The 24,644-nt window shown below is 45.8% G+C and overlaps 1 protein-coding gene across 7 annotated transcripts in view; it reads right to left on the bottom strand.

Moving 5' to 3' along the window:
* Nucleotides 1-24,644, bottom strand: part of HHAT (hedgehog acyltransferase) — a 340,597-nt gene that overhangs the window by 36,748 nt on the left and 279,205 nt on the right. The window contains exon 12 of one of the 7 annotated variants that reach the window (XM_049112077.1): nucleotides 6,082-6,200. The exons of 5 other annotated variants lie outside the window; for them this stretch is intronic. In XM_049112077.1, coding sequence (XP_048968034.1) covers nucleotides 6,097-6,200 — 104 coding nt within the window. In that variant the 3' untranslated portion in view covers nucleotides 6,082-6,096. Of the gene's footprint in view, nucleotides 1-6,081; nucleotides 6,201-9,608; nucleotides 10,021-24,644 lie in introns of those variants that run through there. One more of the 7 variants, XM_025429843.3, reaches the window with a different exon arrangement.

Below are 24,644 nucleotides of genomic sequence, written 5' to 3'. Positions count from 1 at the left end.
AGGTTCTGGAGATGGATGGTGGTGATGGTTGCATAGCAGTGTGAATGTGCTTAATGCCACTGAACTGTGCACTTAAAAATGGTTAAAATGGCAAATTTTATGTTATATGTAATTTGCCACAATAAAAAATTCTATGCTGAACAAAAGAAGGCATTGACAAAATTATAATGTACATTATTGCATTTATGTAAAATGAAAATTGACTTACAGTAACCAAAAGCCTGTCAGTGGTTGCCAGGGGCTGGAGCAGAGGGAGGGACAGATTATGAAGGGGACACCAGGAATCTTTGGGGTTGGTGAAAATGTTTTGTATCTTGATTATGGGAATGTTTTCAAGGGTATGTACAACTGGATATATTTATATATATTTCGACGGATATATTTTACTGTGGATATGTTTTACTGTGCATAAATTACTTCTCAATAAAGTTGTAAAACAATTTAAAAATTGGGAAAAAAAACCCCAAAACACATTTTTAAAGTAACAGTGGAATATTAGCGAATCACAGACTTGCAGTATTCCACTGCAATGTCCTAGGTTATATAGGGTCTAAGGTATTCAAACAAAAGATGCACATGCAAGAAGATACGATTCACATTTTAAATGATGACAGGTGTTCAATCTTCCATCTCCCGAGGGGTAGGAGGACCTGCCGTGCGTGGGACTGAACAGCGGGCTCACTCATGCTCGCTTCCACTGGGGCCTCTGAGCAGGACGACGCTAAGGGCTTTCCTCACTATGCAGACACTCGCAGCAGCTGAATCAGCACAAATCCCTCCCCCAGAGAAGAAATCAATCCTTCCTAATGGGAGAGGAGTTAATCGAGTTGCTGGACTCCCCCATCCAGGCTCACTCGGTTGTCAGTTTGGGCCGCGCTCCTGAGCCCGTGACTGCCATTTTGGCTCTAACAGGGATTTTTCAAAGGCCACATCCTACTGCCAACCAGCTACCTAGAGAAAGTAGCTGGTGACCACCATATGAACAGCTTTGCTGGGAAGACTTTTTCCTGCCCTTCCTCCCCGTGAGCCAGCACCAGCACCTTTGTCCACACGCAAGTACTTTATGAGGCATACGCAATCTACTGTACAGTTTAGGAAGGATACACAGTCTTAGTGGATCCTTACAACACTCTTAAAAGTCATTAACATATACCAATATCCTTGCTTGAAGCCACACTGCCTCCAAAGGACCCAGGGCCCACATTCCAAGCCCAGAGTATCAGGTTCAATCCTATTTGGAGAAAGGTCTGAAGGACTTCAGTCTGTCTCTTAGTTTTTACCTACACTTACCTACTTATCTATCTTTTACCACTAACAATGCTCTAGCCTCCTCCTTCCACCCACCCAGACAAGTTTTCTAGCCAGAGGCTCCGATGTCCTGTTGCCCACTGATCCTCTCGCTCATCTACTGCTCAGTTGTCACCTCGCTGCATCACAGCCCTCCTTGGGATTAAGGAACACTCACTCTCAGGTTGGCTCTTGGATCCCTAGAGCTGAACGGATGGACTCTGGCTTTCTGGTCCCATAGAGCAGCAATGTCACTCAGTGACTCAAACCCATTCTAAGGGAGAAGAAGAGGTTCCCATTATTCCTGAGAGCCATTAGGCTACAAAGGAAAGACGTCTCACCTCCACAGATAAACTCCTCAGTTGAAACCCAAGCCCGCAAACGTGAAGGATGTATTATAACTATCAAATGCCATCAACATAGCTACCCATATCCCTGGGGATGCAGGTGCATATGGAATGGCCCACTTTGTCATCTTGATGATGAGGCTGATGAATTTCAACCTCCATGGACATCCTTTGTGAAGCGGTAGGCTCAGAGAAGGATAGCCAATGGGGAAATGGAACGAAGAGGTGATCCAGGAGATGCTGCAGAAAAGAGAGTCATAGGACTTGGTGACTGTTGGATTTGGGGGCCAATGAATACATTCCCTCTCACGACCCTGAGCACCGCCTCACAGAGTACCCTTGGGGCTGACATTCGGCTTCTGCACGTCAGAGGAACTCTACCCAAGGTCAACAGGCTGATTCACTAGCCTACCAGTTAGTAAAAGCCAGGATCCCAGCCTTTCCCTCATGACCTGTTCTCTGATTTCACATCAAAAGGGGTAAACCCCTGGTTCTGTAGGGGCTTCCAGGACTTGCTCCAGCACATGGTTGCCGTCTCTTTGGATTGCCGGGTCTGTGCCCGTGCCTTACATTTGTTAGGTAGGCTGAATACCAGCTCCCCACTCTATACATATACTGTCCTGCTTTGCTGACATTTTCTACCCTGAGGCCAGCAGAGGTTGAGTGTTCTTCTCCTTAGAGAACCAGCTAGATCAGACTAGATCTAGTCCTAGGGTGCTGGCTCAGGCTCTGAGAAGCACCACTACCCGTGTGCCCTGGCACTCTCTGCACCATCTCACCAGCTTTGCTACTGTCATTTCATTAATTATTCAGAATAACTTTACACACTGTTGCCTCTTTTAAAAGAGCTAGCTCCTGACAGCGCTTTATTTTTAACAATATTCAGGCCTGATGGGGGGAAATGATAAGGTGCCTTGGTAGCTTTATTTAAATCTTATTTACTCCAGTACTCCCAGCCTGGAGATAATGTGGAGCCATTCATCAAACAGTCCTGAGCCTGCAGACCTTCCTCCAGAGCTAAATTTAGAGCTGTAACCTTAATAAAGCTATAGGGCAGGAGCCTCTTCCCATCAGAGAGCTACGTTATGGAAGGATACACAGCAAAAGCAAAGCTGCCCCAGTTTGAAGCCTGTAAACTGCTGGGTCTATTTCCAAACACATGGGGAGAGGGACAGGAGGTGTTAAGAACAGGTTCTTGCCACTTTAGGGTTAAATAACAATTTCTTACCTTCATATAGTTTATAAACATAGGGTTTGAGGCCTTAGGGCTTTTCCCAAAAATGCTCAGCTGTCTCTTTTGTGTCTCTTCATGAGAAAGAAGGACTAGAGGTTCTAATCTGTCCATGATATTAAAGCACGAAATCCTATGGCACTGGTTTCCCAACATGAGCCCACATCAGAACCACCTGGAGGCCACATCGAAAGAGAATGCCAGACTCCCAACCCACAGTTTCTGATCCAGGGGGCCCAGGCCAGGCGTGAGATGCGCACTTCTAACACATTCCCAGATGGCATAGATACTGCTGGTCTAAGAACCACACTTTGGGAAGCACTGTTCTAGGGGAACTCCATGGAAAATCGAGGGAAGAACTTTCTGTTGACAGACTTGTTCACAATGACCGAGCTCTTTCACGGAGCAGAGAAGACAGACGGTTATGGAGCTTATGTGTACCCAGGTGCACGGCTGGGCACATTCCACATTCTCGCAGCTGCCTTATGGGGGGTGGGGTGGGGATCATTAATCCCATTTCACAGAAAAAAGAAACTAGGTCTCAGAGAAGTAGAGTAACTTTCCCATGGCTTAACAGCTAATTGTTCATCAGGCCAAACTGGAACTCAGGGCTGTATGACTCCAAGTGCCCTGGGTCACCCAAGCTCCCAAAGCAGTAGCTCGGGCCACCAGAGGGAAAAGCCCACATTGGGCCCTTACGTCCCATCTCGTCCCCTTCCTTAGCAACTCTACCCACGGTGCCTAAGGTAAGAGCAGGAAGGGGGAAACAGCAAGTCTGGATTTTCAGGCATCATCCACCACTAAATCACTAGGTCACATGCCTCTAGAAGCCTCGATTTCTCCATTTTTGTAAGGGAGGACAAAGAAAGCATTGATGAGCACATCTACATCCCTTGTCTTGCTGAGGGCCCAACTTAGGCTGTATCCATTAAAGAGCACGCTCCCAGGGCCTCCATAAGGAGGAGGGACACAGAGGAGGGGGTGTCTCCAGGCCCCCACGGGAGCTTCCTGGCATCCGAGCAGGAGTGGTTTGCGGGGCCCGTGTGCACATGCTAGCCGGCACGAACAGCGGTCGTTAGTAAATCACGCTGTTCACGGGCAATTTCGTGTCCTGATGCAGCCAAGCCAGGCTGCATTTTTCATCCTCTCTTACCTCCTGGCACAAGCCTCATGGGCAGAAGCCTGACGGAGGCACTCACTTCCATAAAGTAAAATCACTTCGTGTGAAATTGAGGATGTGCGGAGAACAAGCCAGAGCCACTTTTTCTCACTCTGACAGCACAGCCGGCAGTGCTGAGAACACGTGTATTTTCTCTCTCTGGAGCCAAATGGGTGGGGACTCGCTTCCCAGGACGCTGTCCCCGCAGTTGGTGCCATAGTCCCAGCTCCTGTCACTGGGACCAGAGGCTACACCGTCAGAACACGCCTCCCAGCTGTTGCTCTTCCTTCACCTGTGTTTTTAATACAGTCTAATTAGGGCTGCTCTTCATTGCTCACTCATGACCACGCTGCTCAGCACAGCGGATGCCACCTCGCAAGTGAGCTCATGGAAGGCACGTCCCTCAAACAAAGGGACATGCACCTTGTGGGTCAGGCTCCCTGCCACACAGCCCCGGTGACCGCTCACCCACGCTGGTATTTATGAGGCACCTGCTGTGTGCCCGGCATTAAGACAGGCAGCATCGATCCCTGCCATGTACAGTCTGCACCTTCGTCTGAGGCCCGGGAGCAGGTGCCACTGATGGCTGAGAGGGTGCTCGGGGGCCCCGACACTTCACCTACCCTTTCAGGTTCGGCTCCTCGGCCCCGTTACCTAAAGGTGCAGAAAATGAAAGACTCGGGGCAAACAGCAGAGACGAGACTCTCAAACCGCTGCGTAGGCTGGGCTGATGGGCTGACCCTCGTAAGCTGAAATTTCACTATAATGAAAACAGCTGAGCTTCACAGTTTTTTTTTTTTTAAGATTTTATTTATTTATTCATGAGAGACACAGAGAGAGAGAGAGAGGCAGAGGGAGAAGCAGGCTCCATGCAGGGAGCCCGACGTGGGACTCGATCCCAGGTCCCCAGGATCAGGCCCTGGGCAGCAGGTGGTGCTAAACCGCTGAGCCACCCGGGCTGCCCCAGTTTTTGTGTCCTGTCCTAATCCAACTATGCAAATATGGAATGGAGGAGGTCCGGGAGCACGTCCCGGGAGGAGCAGCTGATAGACCAGGCAATATCCATCCAGGAACACGGAGAAGGGAAAAGTGCTGCATGATTATGTATAAAAATCTACCCTCGGGCAGCTGGGGTGGCTCAGCGGTTTAGTGCTACCTTCAGCCCAGGGCCTGATCCTAGAGACCCGGGATCGAGTCCTGCGTCGGGCTCCCTGCATGGAGCCTGCTTCTCCCTCTGCCTGTGTCTCTGCCTCTCTCTGTCTCTCTCTCTCTGTGTCTCTCATAAATCAATCAATCAATCAATCAATCTATCAATCTACCCTTAGAAGAGGTTTGAGGGGACACCTGCATGAGGAGGGGGAGACACCAGGGGCAGGGGGCAGAGGCACACTTCGGCAGCGGGAGCCCCCAACGCAGCACAGGCTCGGGAGACACCGGGCTTCCTCCCGCGGGGAATGCAAGGAACGCAGCCGAGGGGGGACAGGAGGCCCGAGCACAGTGCAGGAGGTCCTTCTTTCAGAACAGAGGCAGAATCAGGTCTGAGAGTCCATGAACCTGCTTGTCTCCCCACAGGGCACTGGGGCCAGGGCACACGCCGTAAGTGGGCAATGAAGAATGGGGAGCCGGAAGCAGCACAGACACAGACACGGTGGCGGGCCTTGGAGTCCTCCTTCACCAGACTCCCAAGTCCCTAACTACAGGTGATTAAAGAGACGACTTGTTGCAAAATCCCTGAACAAGCAACCATATGGATGTACCCCTGGCCCCCATTTCCCCAGCTCGGGCCTCTGAAGCCACCTGACAGGAGTGCCCCTGGCTGTGGGTGTGCCTGGGACAAGAGGCTCATGGGCACCTAGGCTTCGCCAGGGGACAGCAGAGCAGGAAAGCCACTCCAGGCCAGCCCGGCTTCCTAACTCCCCAGGGAACGTACAGGGCGAGCTGCAAGGGGAGAGAGAGAGCCACGCCTGAGCCACGTCGAGGTCCGAGAGGTGATGTCAAGCGATGTGCCTGACACCCTCTTTTCCTATAGCAGTTGTTAGATAAGGGACTGCAAATTACTTGACTTAAATTTCTCAGCAAAGAACAGAAGGATAATAAAACCAGGCTCCAGTGGTCGTGGTGGCAGCTCTTCCTGGAGCTCTCGCAGGTGACGGTGGGCCCGGAAGGCCATCTGCCCCTGGGGAAGAGCAAGGAACCGTCTGCCTGTCAGAGACGGCTTTGTTCTCACCTGTCCCCACGCGCGGCCTCTGCAAAACCCATCTTGCTCCCCTCGGTGCTGAGCAAGGGGTGGGTTTGAGCACTAGAGGCGCCACGGCCCAAAGAGCCCGTCTGTGCCCCATCTTCCAGCAGCTGCTGCTTGGAAAGTGGCTCCTGCCCCCCGCCCCCCCGTGCCCGGGACCAGGCCGCAGGTGGCCACCTGTGTCTCAGGGGGCAGCGTTGGGGCACAGGGCAGCTTCTGTCTGTGGGTCCTGAGCCCACAGGCCTGGTCTCACTCGTGGGGACCCCAGCGCCCCGGGCTGCCTGGTGCCTTCCCGAGAAGGAAGCCGACAGGAGCACAGAACAGCTCGGAAATCAGTTCAGGAAAGCGTGGCCCCAACATGGACAAGTGGGACATGGGACAGCAGCTCACTTCTGGGGAGCAGGCAAGAGGGACTCGGGGTGCCCTGGCAGCCACAGTGTCACCCTCCGGCCAGCAGCTGGGCGCCGTGTTCAGAGCAGCTCAGCCCTCTGGTGGCCCGGGCCCGGGGGAGGCAGCCACGGGGCCTCGGGGAGCCCTGGCTGTTTCGGGGACGGAGGAGGGGGGCAGGAGCCCCCTCAGGGCTCTACGTCAACCCACGCATGCTGAAGCCCCCAGGGCTCTGCGGGGCCAGCGGGGAGGCACAGGGCCACCCCCAGCACGGCCGCTGCTCCAGGACGGCGGCCACCGTCACTGCCACCGGGCCAGCGGGCACAGGTGGGACGGAGCACGCGCCCGTGAAGCCCGGGTGAGGCTGGCCCCTCCAGCCCCAGGCTGTACCACAGCCACCGCCACCGGGGTCACCCCGCGGAGGGCCTGGACGGGCCCCCAGTGCGGGAGGCTGCCAGGGCAAGGTGTAGTCCGCAAAGAGACACAAGGTCACGCGAGGGGGGAATTAGACTTACCCCACGTCACGTGGGGAGACAGGAGCGGGGGCCACAGCCGAAGTGACAGGAGCGGCTGCCAGGCGGCGGCCCCGGCTCCCAGGCCCGAGAGCACCACGCGGAGTCCCGGGGCACACGGCCTGGGGAAGGCTCCCTCTGAGGCGAGCGGGACAGCGGCCCCCAGGTCCCTGCCACCTCTTAGAGGTGACAGCCCTATATAACGAAAGCCCGCCCTATATAACGAAAGCCCTCCAACCGTCCTGCCCTGCCCCGGCCCCGGGAGAGGCATCCGGGCTGCACCGGGAGCAGAAGGCCACGTCCCAACAGGCTGCGGAAATGTCACAAGGTCCAAGAGATTCTTAGTGAAGCGCTTATGAGCATATTTACCTGACGTCGAAAGTGACTCACACACTTTTTTGGGACTCGGGTTACAGAAAAAGACATTTCGGTGCCTTGAAGATCCCGTTCTGAAGGAGCACCGTGTCCCCCTCAGGCTGGTGGGACCAACTCTGGCTGGTGGCCTGGGTGGCGGGTCCGTGTGGGAGAGGGGCAGCCCTGCCAGAGGCTCCGGACCCACCCCGGCTGTGTCCCCCCCCCCGGGTCCCTCCCGGCAACCCCGCTCACGGGGACACCGGCCAGCCTGCGCAGAGGCGATTTCACGGGGGCCGCTCCCGGGGAGACCCTCTTCCTCGGCCGCACCACCCCCTACAGGGCAGGGAGACGGGCGTGAAGGGGGCTGAGAGGCAAAGCCAAGGCAGCCTGGCCTTCTCGGGGGTGTGAGGCCTTCGTGTCAGCTGTAGTGAGGACGGAGCCACTGGCGCCCTTCCCGGCCTCCTCTGCGCTTCCCGTTCCGCCGGCGGGAGCTCCCGGGGCTGACCTAAGACGTGGCCGCCGCTCACTCTCCTCCCGGGGCTAACAGTCAGCTGCCAGCAGCCGCAGCTTCTGGCTGGGTTTTGTTTGTGACCTCAGAGCACAATATCTACACTCTGGGCTCCTCGTAGAGTTCCCAGACGCCCCTTCGGTGCAGGTCACGTCAGGGCGTGGAAGCAGGCCTCAGTGTGCTTTCTCGGATTCCTCTACAGTGACAGGGCAAGTGTCTACCCGACTGCCCCAGGGCCTGTCTCTTCTGTCCGGTTCCGCCTGTGTCCAGGAACGAGCCCTGAGGTGGTGGAGGAAGAAGGAACTGTGACAGCCCCTCACCCCGCGCCGGCTGGTGTCATCTCCAACGACACCTAGAGTGTGGTGCTGACCAAAGCCACTGGCCCCTTTCGCATGAGAGAGCCTCCCACCCCTTTCTTGGGGCGCCGTGTGTTCCACCTGGGAGGACCTGGCTCCGTTCTGGTTCTGAAGGCTGGGAAGGACCTGACCTGAAGAAGAACTCATCATTCAACACTCATTGAGCTCCTACTATACACAGGGCACTGGGCTAAGTGTTGGGGATACCAGAGAGATTGGAAGTCTGGCTTGGGGGGCACCTGGGTGGCTCAGTTAAGTGTCCAGCTCTTGGTTTTAGCTCAGGTCATGATCTCAGGGTCCTGGGATCGAGCCCCATGTTGGGCTCCATGCTCAGCGGGGAGTCAGCTTGAGGATTCTCCCTCCTTCTCCCTCTGCCCCTCTCCCTACTCATGAACTCTCTAAATCTTTTTTTTTTTTTTTTTTAAAGGAAAGAAAAAAAAAGAAGAGCTAGCTTGCAGTTAGACAGGAATTAGGGTGTAAAAAGATACATCATCATCTCAGGGTATTTCCCGATGTAGGTGAATAAATGAATGAGCCAGCATTGGTTCAGCATTTATTTAAGCTTGTTCTCGTGTGCTGGGCATAACGTGAGGGCTGAGGAAGATGGCATGGGAAGGACTGGCCCCTGACCTCGGAGCACGCCACCTGGACAAGCAGGGAGGCACCTGTGAGGCGGGCCCAGGCCCAGAGCGCCGAGAGCCAGTGTGGAGAACGCAGGGGCGGACGGGGCTAAGGAGATGCGGGCTACGTCTGGGCACTGCCGGCCTTGCCGAGCTGTTCCCCTCTCTAGGCACGCACCTTCCAGTGGTCTCTATCCTCTGGGTAAACCCCCCCTCGATGGAGGAAGCCCTGCCCTCCAGGAAGACTGTCCATCTCATGTGCCCCCGGCAGGTACCGGGTTGTGCCCTCCAGAGCAGCTCACCGTTTCACCGTTTCTGGATTTCTATGAAGTGAAGAAATCAACACAAACTTCTTCACTCCTGGCATCGTGATCTCTGCAAGGAGTTCGCCCGGACAGCTAGGCTGGAAAGGCTGCACACTTTTCACTCTTTGGACCCTTCAGCTAGAGAGCCAGAGGCAAGGTTGTGTTTGCCCTGAGTTCTCTCCCTCCCCAGCACCCCTGCTTCTTCCCTGCTCGCTCCCCTTCATCTCTCCCCTCCCCTCTCCTCTCCCACCCACCCGCACATTTAATATCTTAATATCGCCGGCTGGGGCAGGCAAGGCTCTGCTGCGTCAGCGCTGTCTCATGGAAATCTCCCAGCGTGGCTGAGCCACTGGTGTGTAGCTAACATCGGCTCCAATGACTTCCCCCTGCTCTTGACTGTTAGGTCCTCCTTCAACTCTGAGCCAATCATGAGGGTGAAAGCGAGGATCATGTCAACGGTCTCAGCCACACCGGTCATGGGCCTCCGGGCCAGGGCTCAGGGCTGTTGTGACGTTCCCACCTCCTGATCCACTGGCCCCTTCTCGGAGTGTCCCTTGTCACCAACCACCTCATGGCCCAGAGGCCACCAGCAGCAAGCCAAGGCGCCCACTCTCTCGCTTGAAGCTAGGTTTTCGATGCTTCTTTCTCTCCTGGATGGTCCAGGCCCCATCACTAAGCTTGTGTTGCTCCTCACTTCTGAGCAGTTCCTAAATGACTGAGGCAGAGAGGAGGAGGGGAGGAAAGGGTTCTTCTCAGTTTCCAGTTCTGGTCAGTATCCCTGTGGCAGCAGAAAGCAGCCCTGGCTTCCACGGACATGTTCGAACTCAGCAGAACTCGCCTCCCTGGCGGCCCGAGAACCAACCATGTAACACCCCCGGATCTGAGGTGCGAGCAGAGGCCAGGAGACAGCTACCCAGGACTTCCCAACGTGGCACTTCAGCAGTAAAATTTAATATGGTGGATTATCTCCTCTTTCTCTTTATGATTTTATAACATGAGACTATGTAAGACAAAACCAAAACCACTGTATTTGGCTCTCCTGGACAAACTAGAGAAGGAGGTGCCATGAAGCAATACTTCAGTAAAGGACAGACCTGCCCAGTGCCCACACACCTCACTCATTTCCCTACCTTCCCCACTACCTTGTAAGGACAGAAGGGTCCAAGAGCTTGAAGGGCACACGGGGTGTCCAGCTGATCTAGCAAGAGATAAAGAGAGAAGAGCTTCCGAATATTCTGATGAAGAGTTTGAGTCATAACTCTGAATGAATCCCTTTAAATGTTTACAGGTGGATAAATTCCAAGGCTGCAAATAAGGAATTATGTTTGCCCTTTTCTTAAAAACACAAAATAATCAGACTTCCCCCTTTGTTAAACTCAAGAATGCACCTATAGTACAACCCTTTAAACGGAACCTTCAAAAATAAATTTTATATGGTTATTTTTCTTTCTCTGACTTACTTTGCTTCACATAATACACTCTAGCTCCATCCAGGTCATTGCAAATGGCAAGACTTTGTTCTTTTTGATGGCTGAGTAATATTCCAGTGTGGGGTGTGTGTGTGTGTGTGTGTGTGTGTGTGTGTGTTGTGTGTGTGTGTGTGTGTATCCCTCACAACTCCTTTGAACCATTCATCAGTCAATGGACATTGGGGCTCTTTCCACAATCTGGCTATTGTTGACAATGCTGCTATAGACACTGGGGTGCATGGGGTGCATGTGTCCCTTTGAATTAGTATTTTTGTATTCCTTAAGTAAATAAATACCCAGCAGTACAATTGCCAAAACTAATATTACACTGCATGTTAACCCACTGGAACTTAAATAAAACTTTTAAGGGCACCTGAGTGGCTCAGACGGTTAAGTGTCTGACTCTTGATCTGAGCTCAGGTCTTGATCTCAGAGTTATGAGTTCAAGCCCCACGTTGGTCTCCATATTGGGGGAAAACACTTTTAAAAAATAGAAATATTTTTTTAAAAAAATACTCTTCACTTCAGCACTATCTCTAGGATGAGGGACCATAAAGCAGAATGGAATAATATCGCCTGCCTTCACAGCTGGGGGCAGTTTCAGGAGCCAGAATGCTCAGCCCCAGAAGAGAGCATTGCCCTTGCACTCAGGAATCCTGAGATCCACCACTTGTTAGCTACATACACTAACTTCTCTAAAATTCTGATTTTCTTTTCTTTAAAACCAAGATCAAGCCCTACTCACAAAATCATTATGAGGAGTGGATCTGCCTCATTTCCTACCCCAACCCCCATACATTCAGCAAGATGCCTTGAAGAGGGCAAAGCTCTGGCAAGAACATACTCAGACACCTCACAACTCTAAGTTCACTGCTGCTGAGCGAGCCCACTTCTGGCTTACAGAGGTACAGACACCCAAGCCCTGGATGTACTATTTTGTCTTTCTAACACCAAACTTGTTGCTATATTTAAAACCAGCATCCCTCCAGCATGGCTGGTTGTCAGTAGCATGATTTCTGTACCACCAGCTTGCATCTCCACGCCAATATTCCAATGTGCTGCTTTCTCATCCCCCAGAAGCTAGACAAGCTGATTGACACCATATATGACAGATCAAGGCCTTTCATGACACTGTCCCCCATGTGGCCACTGCCAGAGTCAACACGGGACCTGAGGCAGCCACCTCTCAGACACACTGTGGATGGCTCCAAGCAGCCCATCCTCCCAAATGGAAAAATGCTGCATTACCTCTATCCCACTATCTGAGAATCATGGTAGTACACAAAGGTCTACCATGGCCATAGCAAGGTTTGCCTCCAGCATTACCAATCACTGCTATATTCAATGTGACCAGTTGTGTGTGCCAATCACCTTGGTCTGACCCACTCAGACCCATCTAAATTACTCTTTAGGAGCTGATGTGAGTCCATATCTCGTTTCATGAATCTCTTTGCAATTATGCTATGCTTAGGCTCCTGAAAATGCCTCTACATTCCCAAGTTACTTAGATAAAGGAGAAAAAGGGCTCCTGTGTATGCTGTGTGGTCAGAGGGGACTCAGAATGTGATTCCAAACACTAGCTGAAGACAGCCATATATTTGAGGATAATCCCTAAGTATTACGTACTAGAGTTGAATATATACCCAAATACATGCTAAATATCCCTTCTGCCCTCCTCAAGTATTTAGCTGAATCCAAGATTATACAGTTGGGCTGATTCTAAGGATTTGAATTACTGGAAGCTGTTTTCATATACACCAATTGGGTTATTTAACACAAAATTCAACAGTGCTGGATTCTGAGTCTGAATAAATTACAGAATCATTATGCTGGGAATGGTCTGTTTTTAAAAGGCTCAATTCTGGTGTCACTTTAACTAAACCACAAATTCCCTGAATATTTCTGCATGCAGGCATGTTAATTCAAACATTCATAATACAACCAGTTTTTGCATTTTGCATAATGGACGTTCAGACCTCTGTGTAATTTTACAATTAATCCTGTATTTTGTATTAATGCACATGCAATACATACAGCAACTATTTGTTCTCTATAGAACAAATAAATCCTCACTTGAGGGGAAAAACTGCTGGAGAATGCATATGGTATTGTGCATAATCAATCAGCTTGTAGGGCCTTAACACTAAGTGTATATGGATTTAGGTCTTGGGGATAATAACTAAATAGCACTGAATAAGCAGACTGGCTATTGAGGACAAGACTGCAAACCTCTACTGATGAATAATGAACGTAGACCAGTGTAACATCAGAAAGAAAAATAAAATACTGCCAAGAGTGGGGAGACCTTTCCCCACCTCCACCAGCCCTACCAAGTGCACTGCCATGGGAGGAAGGGCTGAATAATAAATGCACAGCTTCAAGTCTCTTTCAGCCAAACATATGTTGACTATATATTCATAGCAGTCCTCTGAGGATCAGTACAACAGCATTTGATTTACTTGAGGACCGCCCCCCATGCAAAAGTAGTTCAGCTGTTGAGATTGATGATGCCACACATGTGCCAAGAGAGTATGAAAAGTTTTATTACTCATATAATGAGGACTTCTGGGGAGAGCAGGCAACCAAACCATTTCAAAATGGCTTGAGCAAAGGGAGGGGCAAGTGGCTTTGGTTTGCACTATGGTTCAGGGTAGGGTCAGGGTGAGCAGTGGCTGGGTTTGCATGGTTTGAACTTTCCACCAGCACCCAGGGAAAGAGCCAGTTCATTTTCTTGTTAGCTTGCCCAGAAATGGGACACAAGGGGATGAAGGAGGGCTGGGGTTGGAATGCTGTCAATAGTCAAACATCAAAAATGGAGGGTCTTTATTACAATTTTCCTACCTTCAAGCTGCCATTTAGGGATTTAAAACCCTCTTCTGAAATTTACCTACTGTGTGACTCTCTTCTCATCAGTAAAAGTAGTATAACATTTAAAATAAATGATGTCACACATATCAAAGGAAACTGGCCCAGTGCCAGTATGTAACAGATGTTTAATAATTGTTTCTGAATCTCAATCTGGAAATTTAAGGAAAAAGAATCTGTTTCCTCCACGTAGTTCCATCTTGACCCTTAGTTGGTATTCTTATGGAAACCAGAGAAGTCACCAGCTCTACTAAGACTCTTGAAACTATTTACCAAAGATATTGGGATAAGGGTGGGCCAAGAAGAGTAGAGGAGGCTAGAAGCCTGGTGGTGGGAGTGGGGGGCCCAGGGCGAGTGGTGGTCAGGGCACTGCAGAGGACAACTTCTCCAAGATGTGTCACAAAACATGTCTGCCTAAGACATCTCTTCTGGTCACGGGGGACAGGTAGCTACAGAAAGGATGGCCCCAGTGGGGTGCAGGAAAAGACAGGAAATGGAAGTGTTATGGATTGAATTGTAAGTCAACTCCCACCATTACACTACTTCAGAATGTGACCTTATTTGGAAATACAGTCTTTGCAGATGTAATCAAGTTAAGGTAAGGTCATTTGTCAACTAGAGTGGGTTCTAAATCCATCATGACTGATGTTCTTGTACATAAAGAGACACACACACACGTACACACACGTACACAAGGTCAGGTAGAGTACCATGGGATGACAGAGGGGGAGGCTGCAGTGCTATTATGGCTGCAAGCCAAGGCCACCATCAGAAGCTGGAAGAAAGGATTCTCCTCTGAGTCTCAAAAGAGCACAGCCCTGCTGATACCTTGACTGTGGACGTTTCTCCTCCTGAACTGTGAGAGAATAAACTCCATTGTTTAAGCCATTCTTGGTGGTATCCTTGTTACAGCAGCTATAGGGAACTAATATCGTATAGAAGAGATCATCCCTTACTTTAGTTATTTTTCTTCATTGAAGATTTGAGTGTGTGATTTTACTTAAAATCGGAATAACTGGGGATGCTAGAGTTCTTTACTTTAGCATGACGAACAAATCCAGATCTTTATATACTGCCAGTTAGCCTTTAATTCCTCAAAATTATTTTAAATATACAATGAGAAGATATTTTAGGTATAATATCTATAGTTTTGGCTCATAATAGTTTTTACACCACATGATTAGTATCACAACAAATTTGCAACTGGAAGGTAAAGATAATTCTTCACAAGATTCGCAGCTAAGACAAAATGTTAACAGTGGTTATCTCTGAGTTATGAGATAATAGGTAATTTTTCTTTCCTTTTTATAACTTTCAAGTTGTCCTCACTGTAATAAAGGTTTTTTTTTCCCAAAAGAAACACATTTTTACTTTCCAAGAGGCATTGTTATTTTCATAAAAGCAAGAAACAGGATTCAATGCCTTGTCGTACGGGCTTTTGTCTTGACTTTCAATCCTGGGGCTCAGAGATCTGTTCATAGCCTCCTGATTAGGCCTAAAAGGATTAGAATGGGGCATGCAGTGGCAGGAACATCCATTTGTTCCTTTAGAAATTGGGAAAAAATGAACTTATCCTGCCAGCACAAGAGGCTCAGGCCAGGGAGCTTGTGGGTAATATTTTCTGATTTAGTATGATACAGATAGTTCTTTTACTCTCAGGAGTTTTTACAAATTGGCCTTAAAGTCCAGCTGTTTATAAGTCTCTTTGTAACAAAAACCAAGCATATTTAAGAGTAAATACAGTGTTCGGATTCTGCTATGACTGCACAAACCTAATAGAGCTTCTGTCTCCTGCTACTTACAACTAAACACTGCAAAAATACATGGGGCAACTACCTATGGACTCAAGAAAGCAAAGGAGAGCAGCAGATTTTAGAGGAGTCAAAAACTGATGAAGCACAAGGGTAAGATTCCCACTATTTTTCCCCTCTTTTATCTCTGTGCTGTGCTTTTATCTCTTTGCTGTGCTCGGTCCCAACTGTGGGGTTGCAGGGCGGAGCAGGAAGATGGAAGGCACTAAAATGGACAGAAACCTTGTCTTTCTCCCCAGAGCAATGAAGAAGAAGGTCCCTATGGGCTGGAGTATATAAGGAGAATCTTGGAGAAGAGCAAGAATGAACTGAGAATGGAGGCAACGAACTTGCAGTTTGAACCCAATCAGAGTAATTGTTTTGAATCATGATCATGGCAGTGACTACACAGGTGTATAAACTTGTCAAAATTCATTGATGACTATATGGTACTTTATGGGTTACATTTTATTGTATGTAAGTTACACTTAAATAAAGTTGATTTAAACATTTTTTTTAAAGAGAGCCCAGAAATAAACCCACGGTGAGCACTCCAGGCCCAGCACTTGCCTGGCCCATCACCCATGGACTCTCTGCCATGCCCGCAGTGCCCCACACTGCCCACCATCCAGGCCTCTACCAGGCCTGACACAGGTGAGGTCCTGCAGCAGATCATGACCATCACTAACCAGAGCCTGGAGGAGGCACAGGCCAGTAGGCTCCATGCTCATTATGGGGCTTGAATAAAGCTAAACTGATTAAGCCAGCCAGGTGCCCCAAGATCTGTCTACTTTTTATGTCTATTACCATAACTCTAAACTAAGCCAGCAGGATTTCTAGACTATTCCAGCTGTGTAGTCTCATGACCAGTATTCCTGGTTCCACCCCTTGTCTTCCATTCCAGTCTCAAAGCAGCAACAGTGATCTTTTAAAAATGCAATTCACTTAAGGACAGGCAAATAGGTCAAAGGAATAGAGTTGAAAATGCAGAAATAAACCCATACATCTATGGCCAATTGATTTTCTACAAGGTTACCAAGGCTTTGGGGAAAGAGTTTCTTCAACCAATGGACTGAGAAAATTGGATCTCAACATGTAGAACCCTTACCTAACACCATAACAAAAATTAACTCAAATGGATCAAATACCAAAGTGTAAGAGCTAGCCCTGTAAAACCTGTAGAAGAAAACATGGGCATAAATCTCCATAACCTTGAATTAAGCAACGATTTCTTACATATGATGCCTAAAGCACAGGCAACAAAAGAAAGAATAGACAGACTGGACTTCATTATGATAAAAAAAAAACTTTTATGTTCTAAAGGACACTAGAAAGAAAGAAAAAAACAACTCACAGAATGGGAGAAAAAGATTTGTGAGTCATATATTGGATAAGGGTCTAGTATCCAGAATATATAAAGAACTCTTATAACTCAGGGATAAAAAGACAGCCCAATTAAAGAATGAGCAAAAGATTCGAGTAGACATTTCCCCAAAGAAGAATGGTTGGCAAACACATGAAAAGATGTTCAATGTCATTAGTCTTTAGAGAAATGCAAATGAAAACCACCATGAGATACTACTTCATACCCACTGGTGTGGCTATAAGAAAAGGCAAAAGCAAGTGTTAGTGAGGATGTGGAGACATTGGAACCTTACAAGTTGCTGATGGGGATGGAAAACGGTGTAGCCACTTTATGAAAGTTTGGTATTTCCTCAAAAAGCTAAACATAGAGTTACCATAGGACTCTGTAACTCTCTCCCATGATATATGCTCCCATGAAAAATTCAACATGAATATTCATAGCAGCATTTTTCATTCACCAAAAGTGGAAATAACTCAAATGCCCATCAACTGATAATGGATAAACAAAATATATTCATACAATGGAATATTATTTGGCCTTAAAAAGGGATGAGGTGCTGATACACAACTTGGAAGAACCATGAAAACATGCTTTGGGTGGGGCACCTGGGTGGCTCAGTGGTTTAAGCATCTGATTCATGATTTTGGTTCAGGATATGGTCTCAGGGTTGTGAGATTGAGCCCCTTGTCGGGCTCTGTGCTGGGTGTCGAGCCTGCTTTAGATTCTCTTTCTCTTGCTCCCTATGCCCACCCCCCTCTCTTTCCCTCTCTTTAAAAAAAAGAAGAAAGTGAGAGAAAACACTATGGGAAAGGTGCCAGTCACAGAGGTCCCATACTGTGTGATTCCATTTATATGAAATTTCTAGAAGAGACAAACCTGTAGACACAGAAATATTAGTGGTTGCTGGGAGGGAGGAGGGGAGAATGGGGAATGACTGCTAATGGGAACAGGGTTTTTTTCTGGAGGTGATGAGAGTGTTGTGGAAACAGTGATGATGGCTGTACACTGTGAATTTACTAAAAGTCGCTGAATTGTATGTATACTTTTATGGGTGAATTTTATGGTATGTGAATTACCTCTCAAAAAATCAAACAAATAAAACATGCAATTCATGTTTAAAAAAAAGAAAGAAACCCACACACATAAGGTTAATTAATTTATAACTAAGGAGCCAAGAATATGCAATGGGAAGGGCAGTCTCCACAATAAATGGTGCTGGGAAAACTGAACAGTCACATGCGAAAGAGTGAAACTGGATCACTATCTTCCACCACACAGAAACATCAGCTCAAAATGGATTAAAGACTTGGACATAAAACCTGAAACTATACAACTTATAGAAGAGAATATAGGCAGTAAATCCTTGATGCAGGTCTTGGTGATGATTTTTAAAATTTGACCCCAACAGCAAAAATAAGCAAATGAAACTACATCCAACTAAAAAGCTTCTGCACAGTAAAGGAAACCATCAATAAAATAAAAAAGCATCCTACTGAATGGAAGAAAATACTTGCAAATCATATATCTGATAAGGGGATAATACCTAAAATATATAAGGAACTCGGACATACAACTCATGGCAAAAACAAACAAACAAACAAAAAAGAAACAAAAACAACAACAACAACAAAAAACCCCCAAACAATCTAATTTTAAAATGGACAGGGCAGCCCGGGTGGCTCAGTGGTTTAGCACCACCTTCAGCCCAGGGCATGATCCTGGAGTCCCAGGATCAAATCCCACATCAGGCTCCCTGTGTGGAGTCTGCTTCTCCCTCTGCCTATGTCTCTGCCTCTCTCTCTGTTTCTCTCATGAATAAATAAAAATCTTTAAAAAAAATAATAAAAAATAAAATAAAATAAAATGGACAGAAGATCTGAATAGATGTTTCTCCAAATAAAACGTGCAGATGGCCAACAAGCACATGAAAAGATGCAATATATCATTAATCATCAGGGAAATGCAAATCAAAGCCACAATGAGAGGGGCACCTAGGTGGCTCAGTCAGTTACGCGTCTGATTCTTGGTTTTGGCTCGGATCATGATCACAGAGTTGTGAGATGCAGCCTAGCATTAGGTTCCACGCTCAGCAGAGTATCTGCTTAAGATTCTCTTCCTCTTCCCCTCTGCCTCTCCCCTGCTCTCTCTCAAATCAATCAATCAATCAATCAATCATTTTTAAAAAGCCACAATGAGATATCACTTCCCACTTTTTAGAATGGCTATTAACAAAAAGGCAAGAAACAAGTGTTGATGAGGATGTGGAGGAAAGGGAACTCTTAGACACTATCAGTGGGAATATAAACTGGTGCGGCCATTATGGAGAATAGTATGGAAGCTACTCAAAAAATTAAAAACCATATGATCCAGCAATTCTACTTCTGGATATTTACCTGAAGAAAACAAAAAACAACTGGAAAAGATGTACCCCCATGTTCACTGTGGCATTATTTACAATAGCCAAGACATAGAGACAATCTAAGTGTCCATCGGTGGGGGAATGGATTTAAAAAAAAATCTATGGGGTGTGTGTAATGGAACATTATTCACCAACATGGGTATACCTCAAGGGCATTATGCTAAGTGAAATAAGTCAGACAGATAAAGGAAAATACTGTATGAACTCTCTAATATATAGAATCTAAAAGAAGAAACACATGTATAAAGAGAACAGAGAGGTGGTTGCCAAAGGAGAGGGAGCGATGAGAGAAATGGGTGAGTTTTTTTTTTTTTTTTTAGTTTAATAAGTTGAATTATTCTTTATTTAAAAATATTAAAAATCTTTTTTAGGGCAGCCCTGGTGGCGCAGCGGTTTAGCGCCGCCTGCAGCCCGGCATGTGATCCTGGAGACCAGGGATCAAGTCCCGCGTCAGACTCCCTGCATGGAGCCTGCTTCTCCCTCTGCCTGTGTCTCTGCCTCTCTCTCTCTCTCTCTCTCTTTTTTTTCTCTCTCTCTTAATAAATAAATATATAAATCTTTAAAAAAAGTTTTTAAGTTAAAAAAAAAGAACAGTGACACCTGATATTATCTCCATAATAATGAGAGAATCTGGTAAGGAGGCAGCTAGGTGTGATGGAAAGTACATCCTGTTGGCTAAGCCAGATGGCCTTGAACAGCCATTCAACCTCTTAAGATTCTTCATTTCTTCATCTGTAAAATAGGGATTATAATCACTAACCTTCTAAAGAATTTCATGAGGATTAAATAGGACGACATAAGCAAGGACCTAGGCAAATGCAATTAGTAGATGTTAGAGGACTTTTACGGTCCAGATGTGGTAATGGGTGACAAGGAGGGGCCTTACTAGTGGCAAAGGCTGTTGGATTCATATTGCCTACTGCCCTAGAACAACTTGTTCTAAACAAAAAATGTTCCACGGTTAAATGTTTACAGGAAATGCTGAATTAAAGTTTAAATAAATGTCCTTACTTTATGGTAAAATTGCAAAAGAGGACATGCTATGCAAAAGTTTTCAAACTGATTTTGCCAAGAATCCCTTTTCAGATATAACATTTCACTCTCCCAAGAATATTAAAAATTAAACTTTAGCAATACTTTAGGAAATGCTGATCTTTTGAAATGAGCATGGAACTGAGAGCCAGGAGACCAGGTCTCTGGTTCTGGTCTGATGCAAGTAGTTTTACCTCTCTGGGCCTCAGTGTCCTCTTCTCCAAAAGGGAGACTTAGGCCAGAATCTCCTCCAAGATCTTTATAGATCTAACTTTCTACCTATGGCATTTGCAAAATATACTAGATTGGAGGGAAGGTCAACCAGAGGCCTCTGAATTCCCAAATAATTCCTCAAAAATACCCATATTTTCAGCTCCAAATCTCAAAAACAAAAAAAATTAGTTTCTCCATAGTATGAACACTTCCAGAAGTATTAAAACTCATTCTTGGCATATGAATATATCATTTTCCACTAGCTCTAAACACCACAGGCTCATCAGTCTAATGTCTCCAGATGCTTCTGCAATTAGCTCTGTTGTATTTAAATTCTGTCCACTAAATTGAATAAGATGTTCCCTCTTCCCCTCCCAAAAAGCTGTCTAGAGCAAAAAAGCAAAAAAAATAATGGAGCTAACAAGGGACAACAGGAAAGCTGCAGTCTGCAAGCAGGCGGCTCACGAAAAATCCTTACATAATTCATTTTCGAGGGCTAAATCATGATCAACTCCACCTCTGCATCTCCAACTTCAACTAGCATGTTACATTGATGCCTTACAAAAGATGAGATAATGATTCCCCCTCCATGTGAGCAACATATTCTAGAATGTTTATACATAATGATTTCATTTGTGATTTATCAAAGACTAGCACTAACTATAAGATTTATTTATTTTATTTTCTAGGTAAATCAAGGGATATACCAATATTGTAGATATGTCAGTTCTCACCAAATTTATACACATATTCAATGCAATTCCAATCAAAAGTCAAAGTGTTTTGTTTTTGTTTTATTTTTGCAGAAATTGGCAAGACGTTTCTAAATTTTTTATGGAAAGTGAAAGATCTAAGAGAACCTAAGACAATCTGAGAGAATGAGGGTGGAAGAATTATATTACAAGCAAAAAGAATTATAAAACATCCTTAATTAAGACAGTAAAATACTGGCCCAGGAGGCAAATAAACCATTGGACATCTGATTTCTAATAGAGATAGTCCTGTACATCAGTGGGGAACTGATGGTCTTTTAAATGAATGTTGCTGGGTCAATTAAGATACTCACACAGATGAAAGACAGATCTTGATCCTTATAGCATACACAAAATTAATTTCAAGCGGAGTATAGATCTAAATGGGAAAGATAAAGCTTTCAGAAGGTAATATAGAGTGATATCTTCATGATCCTGAGGTAAACAAACATTTCTTAATAAGGACACAGAAACCACTAATAAGGGAAAAGACTGATAACAGGACCTACTGAAAATGTAAAATGACTACGTATCAGAAATATCATTAAAAGAGTAAAATACGGAAGCCACAGAGTAGGAGAGAACATATCTGCAATACACACAACCAATAAGAGATTTACCTGGAATATATAAAGAATGTTTATAAATCAAGAATAAAGCAACTGACTCATTTTTTTCATTGGCCAAAAGACTTCTAAAGGTATTTCCCAAAAGAGAAAAAGAATTAGTCAATAAACATATGCAAATATACTTAAAACTTTAGTCATCAAAGACATGCAAATTAAAATCATGATGAAATACCAAGCAGAGCTACAGACCCACACACTTACACACCTACACACACTCACACACACCTGCATACACCTATACACACACACACTAGAAGAACTAAAGTTAAGAAAGTAGACAATTCCAAGTCTTAGAGAGGGTACATGGCCACTGGAAGCTTCATGTTAGAGAATAAATTGGTGAAACCATATTAGAAAACTGTGACCTCTACTGAAACTGATCATACACATATCCTAAGACCCAGTAATTCCATTCCTGCATTTGTACCTAATAGAAGCGTGGGCATGTGTGCACTAAAAGATATGTACAAGATTTTTCAGAGCAGCATTATTTTAAGAGCATCAGTCTAAAAGCAATCTAAAAAGTCCATCAATAGCTGGATAGATATATGACTTGTGGTATTATGGTATATTATACAATGAAATATAATATAGCAATGAAAATTAATAAACTATTACTATACATAATGATATTGATGAATCTCTCAAACATTATGGTGGGAGAAGCAAGACACCTAAAAGAAATGTCAGTTTTGCCAAAATGTGATGCATGTGTTCCTAAAGATCACCACACTACACAAAAATCATGCAATTAAAATCATAGGGCTTAGAAGATACTTGCAAATGGTATATCTATTATAGGGCTAATATATAAAATATATAAAGAACTCATACAACTCAACATACATAAACCCAAATAACCCAATTAAAAAATGGGCAGTAGGGACGCCTGGGTGGCTCAGCAGTTAAGTGTCTGCCTTTGGCTCAGGGCGTGACCCTTGAGTCCTGGGATTGAGTTTCACATCGGGCTCCCTCCATAGAGCCTGCTTCTCACTCTGCCTATGTCTCTGCCTCTCTCTCTCTCTGTATCTCTCATGAATAAATAAAATCTTTTAAAAATGCACAGTAGACATGAATAAACATTTCTCCAAAGAAGACGCAGATGGCCAGCAGATACATGAAAAGATACTAAACATCACTCAACATCAGGGAAATACAAATTAAAACCACAATGAGATATCACCTGACACCCATCAGAATGCCTAAAATCTAAAACACAAGAAACAAGTGTTGGTGAGAATGTGGAGAAGAAAGAACCCTGTGCCCTGTTGATGGGAATGCAATCTGGTGTAACCATTGTGGAAAACAGTACGGAGGTTTGTCAAAAAATTAAAAATAGAATTATCATATGATCCAGTAATCCCACTATGGGGTATTTACCAAAAGAATACAAAAACACTAATTTGAAAAGATATATGCAACCCTATGCTTATTGCAGCATTATCTACAATAGCCAAATTATGGAAGCAGCCCAAGTATCCACTGATAGATGAATGGATAAAGAAGTGTGTCTACACACACACACACACACACACACACACACACACACACACACTGGAGTATTACTCAGCCATAAAAAGAATGAAATCTTGCCATTTGCCATCCAACACAGATGGATCTAGAGATAGCACTAAGTGAAATCAGAGAAAGACAAATAGTATATGTTTTCACTCATATATGGAATTTAAGAAATAAAACAAAGACAAAAGAGATAAACCAAAAACAGATTTTTAACTACAGAAAACAAACTGATGGTTACTAAAGGGAGGTAGGGGGATGGGTGAAATAGGTGAAGGGGATTAAAGAGGACACTTATGATGATGAGCACTGAGTAATATATGGAAGTGCTGAGTCACCAAACTGTACACCTATAACTAATATAACACTGTATGTTAACTATATTGGAATTAAAATCTAAAAAACCATAGAGCTTAAGGGATAAAAACACTGTTAAGGGCATTATTTTCAAAACCTTGTCATTGACCACATAAAAATTTATTTTTAAAGACTTCATTTTTTTTTTTTTCAGGAGAGATATACAGACAGAGGCAGAGACACAGGCAGAGGGAGAAACAGGCTCCCTGTGGGGAGACCAATTTTGGACTTGATTATGGGATCACACCCTAAGCCAAAGGCAGACGCTGAACCACTGAGCCACCCAGGCATCCTGACACATTAAAAAAAAAAAATCTAATCAAAATAGTAGCATGGATTTACACATGTAAAATTAAGAAATGAATTAGGTCCTAAAATAATATCTATGGGGGCACTTGGATGGCTGTTAGTTAAGTTTCTGCCTTCAGCTAGGGTCCTGATCTCATGGGTCCTGGGATGGAGCCCCACGTTGGGCTCCCTGCTCAGTGGGGAGCCAGCTTCTCCCTCTCCCTCTGCCTACTGCTCCGCCTACTTGTGTTCTCTGTCAAATAAAATCTTTAAACAAAATGGTATATGTGTTTACAGAGATCTGAAATTTGCGTATGGAAGTGGCCATTGGAGAGCTGCAGCTCATGAGTTAAGAAGTGATGTGAGGAGGGTTATCTGAAAACGGACAGTGTTTTAATACTACATGTGGGTGTGGTTCATAATGTGCTCAATGAGCTAAAGTGTCTGGCAGATGTTTGGGGTGTGAGAATGGGACCATGTTCTATACTTCTGCTGGGCTCAGATCAGCTGCACACACTTCCCTGCATTCACTTTCTTGAAGAGAGAACTGCAGGTAAGCAAATACTAAATTGCATTATGCTCAAATTTCTCCCTCTGTATCAATCATGATGGAAATCCACACTTTTAAAATAAGCAATACT

Source organism: Canis lupus, chromosome 7, assembly GCF_003254725.2.
Source record: "Canis lupus dingo isolate Sandy chromosome 7, ASM325472v2, whole genome shotgun sequence".
NCBI classification, from domain to species: domain Eukaryota; kingdom Metazoa; phylum Chordata; class Mammalia; order Carnivora; family Canidae; genus Canis; species Canis lupus.
The sequence above is the reverse complement of the archived record's forward strand: the minus strand, read 5'-3'. Positions and strand labels throughout refer to the sequence as shown.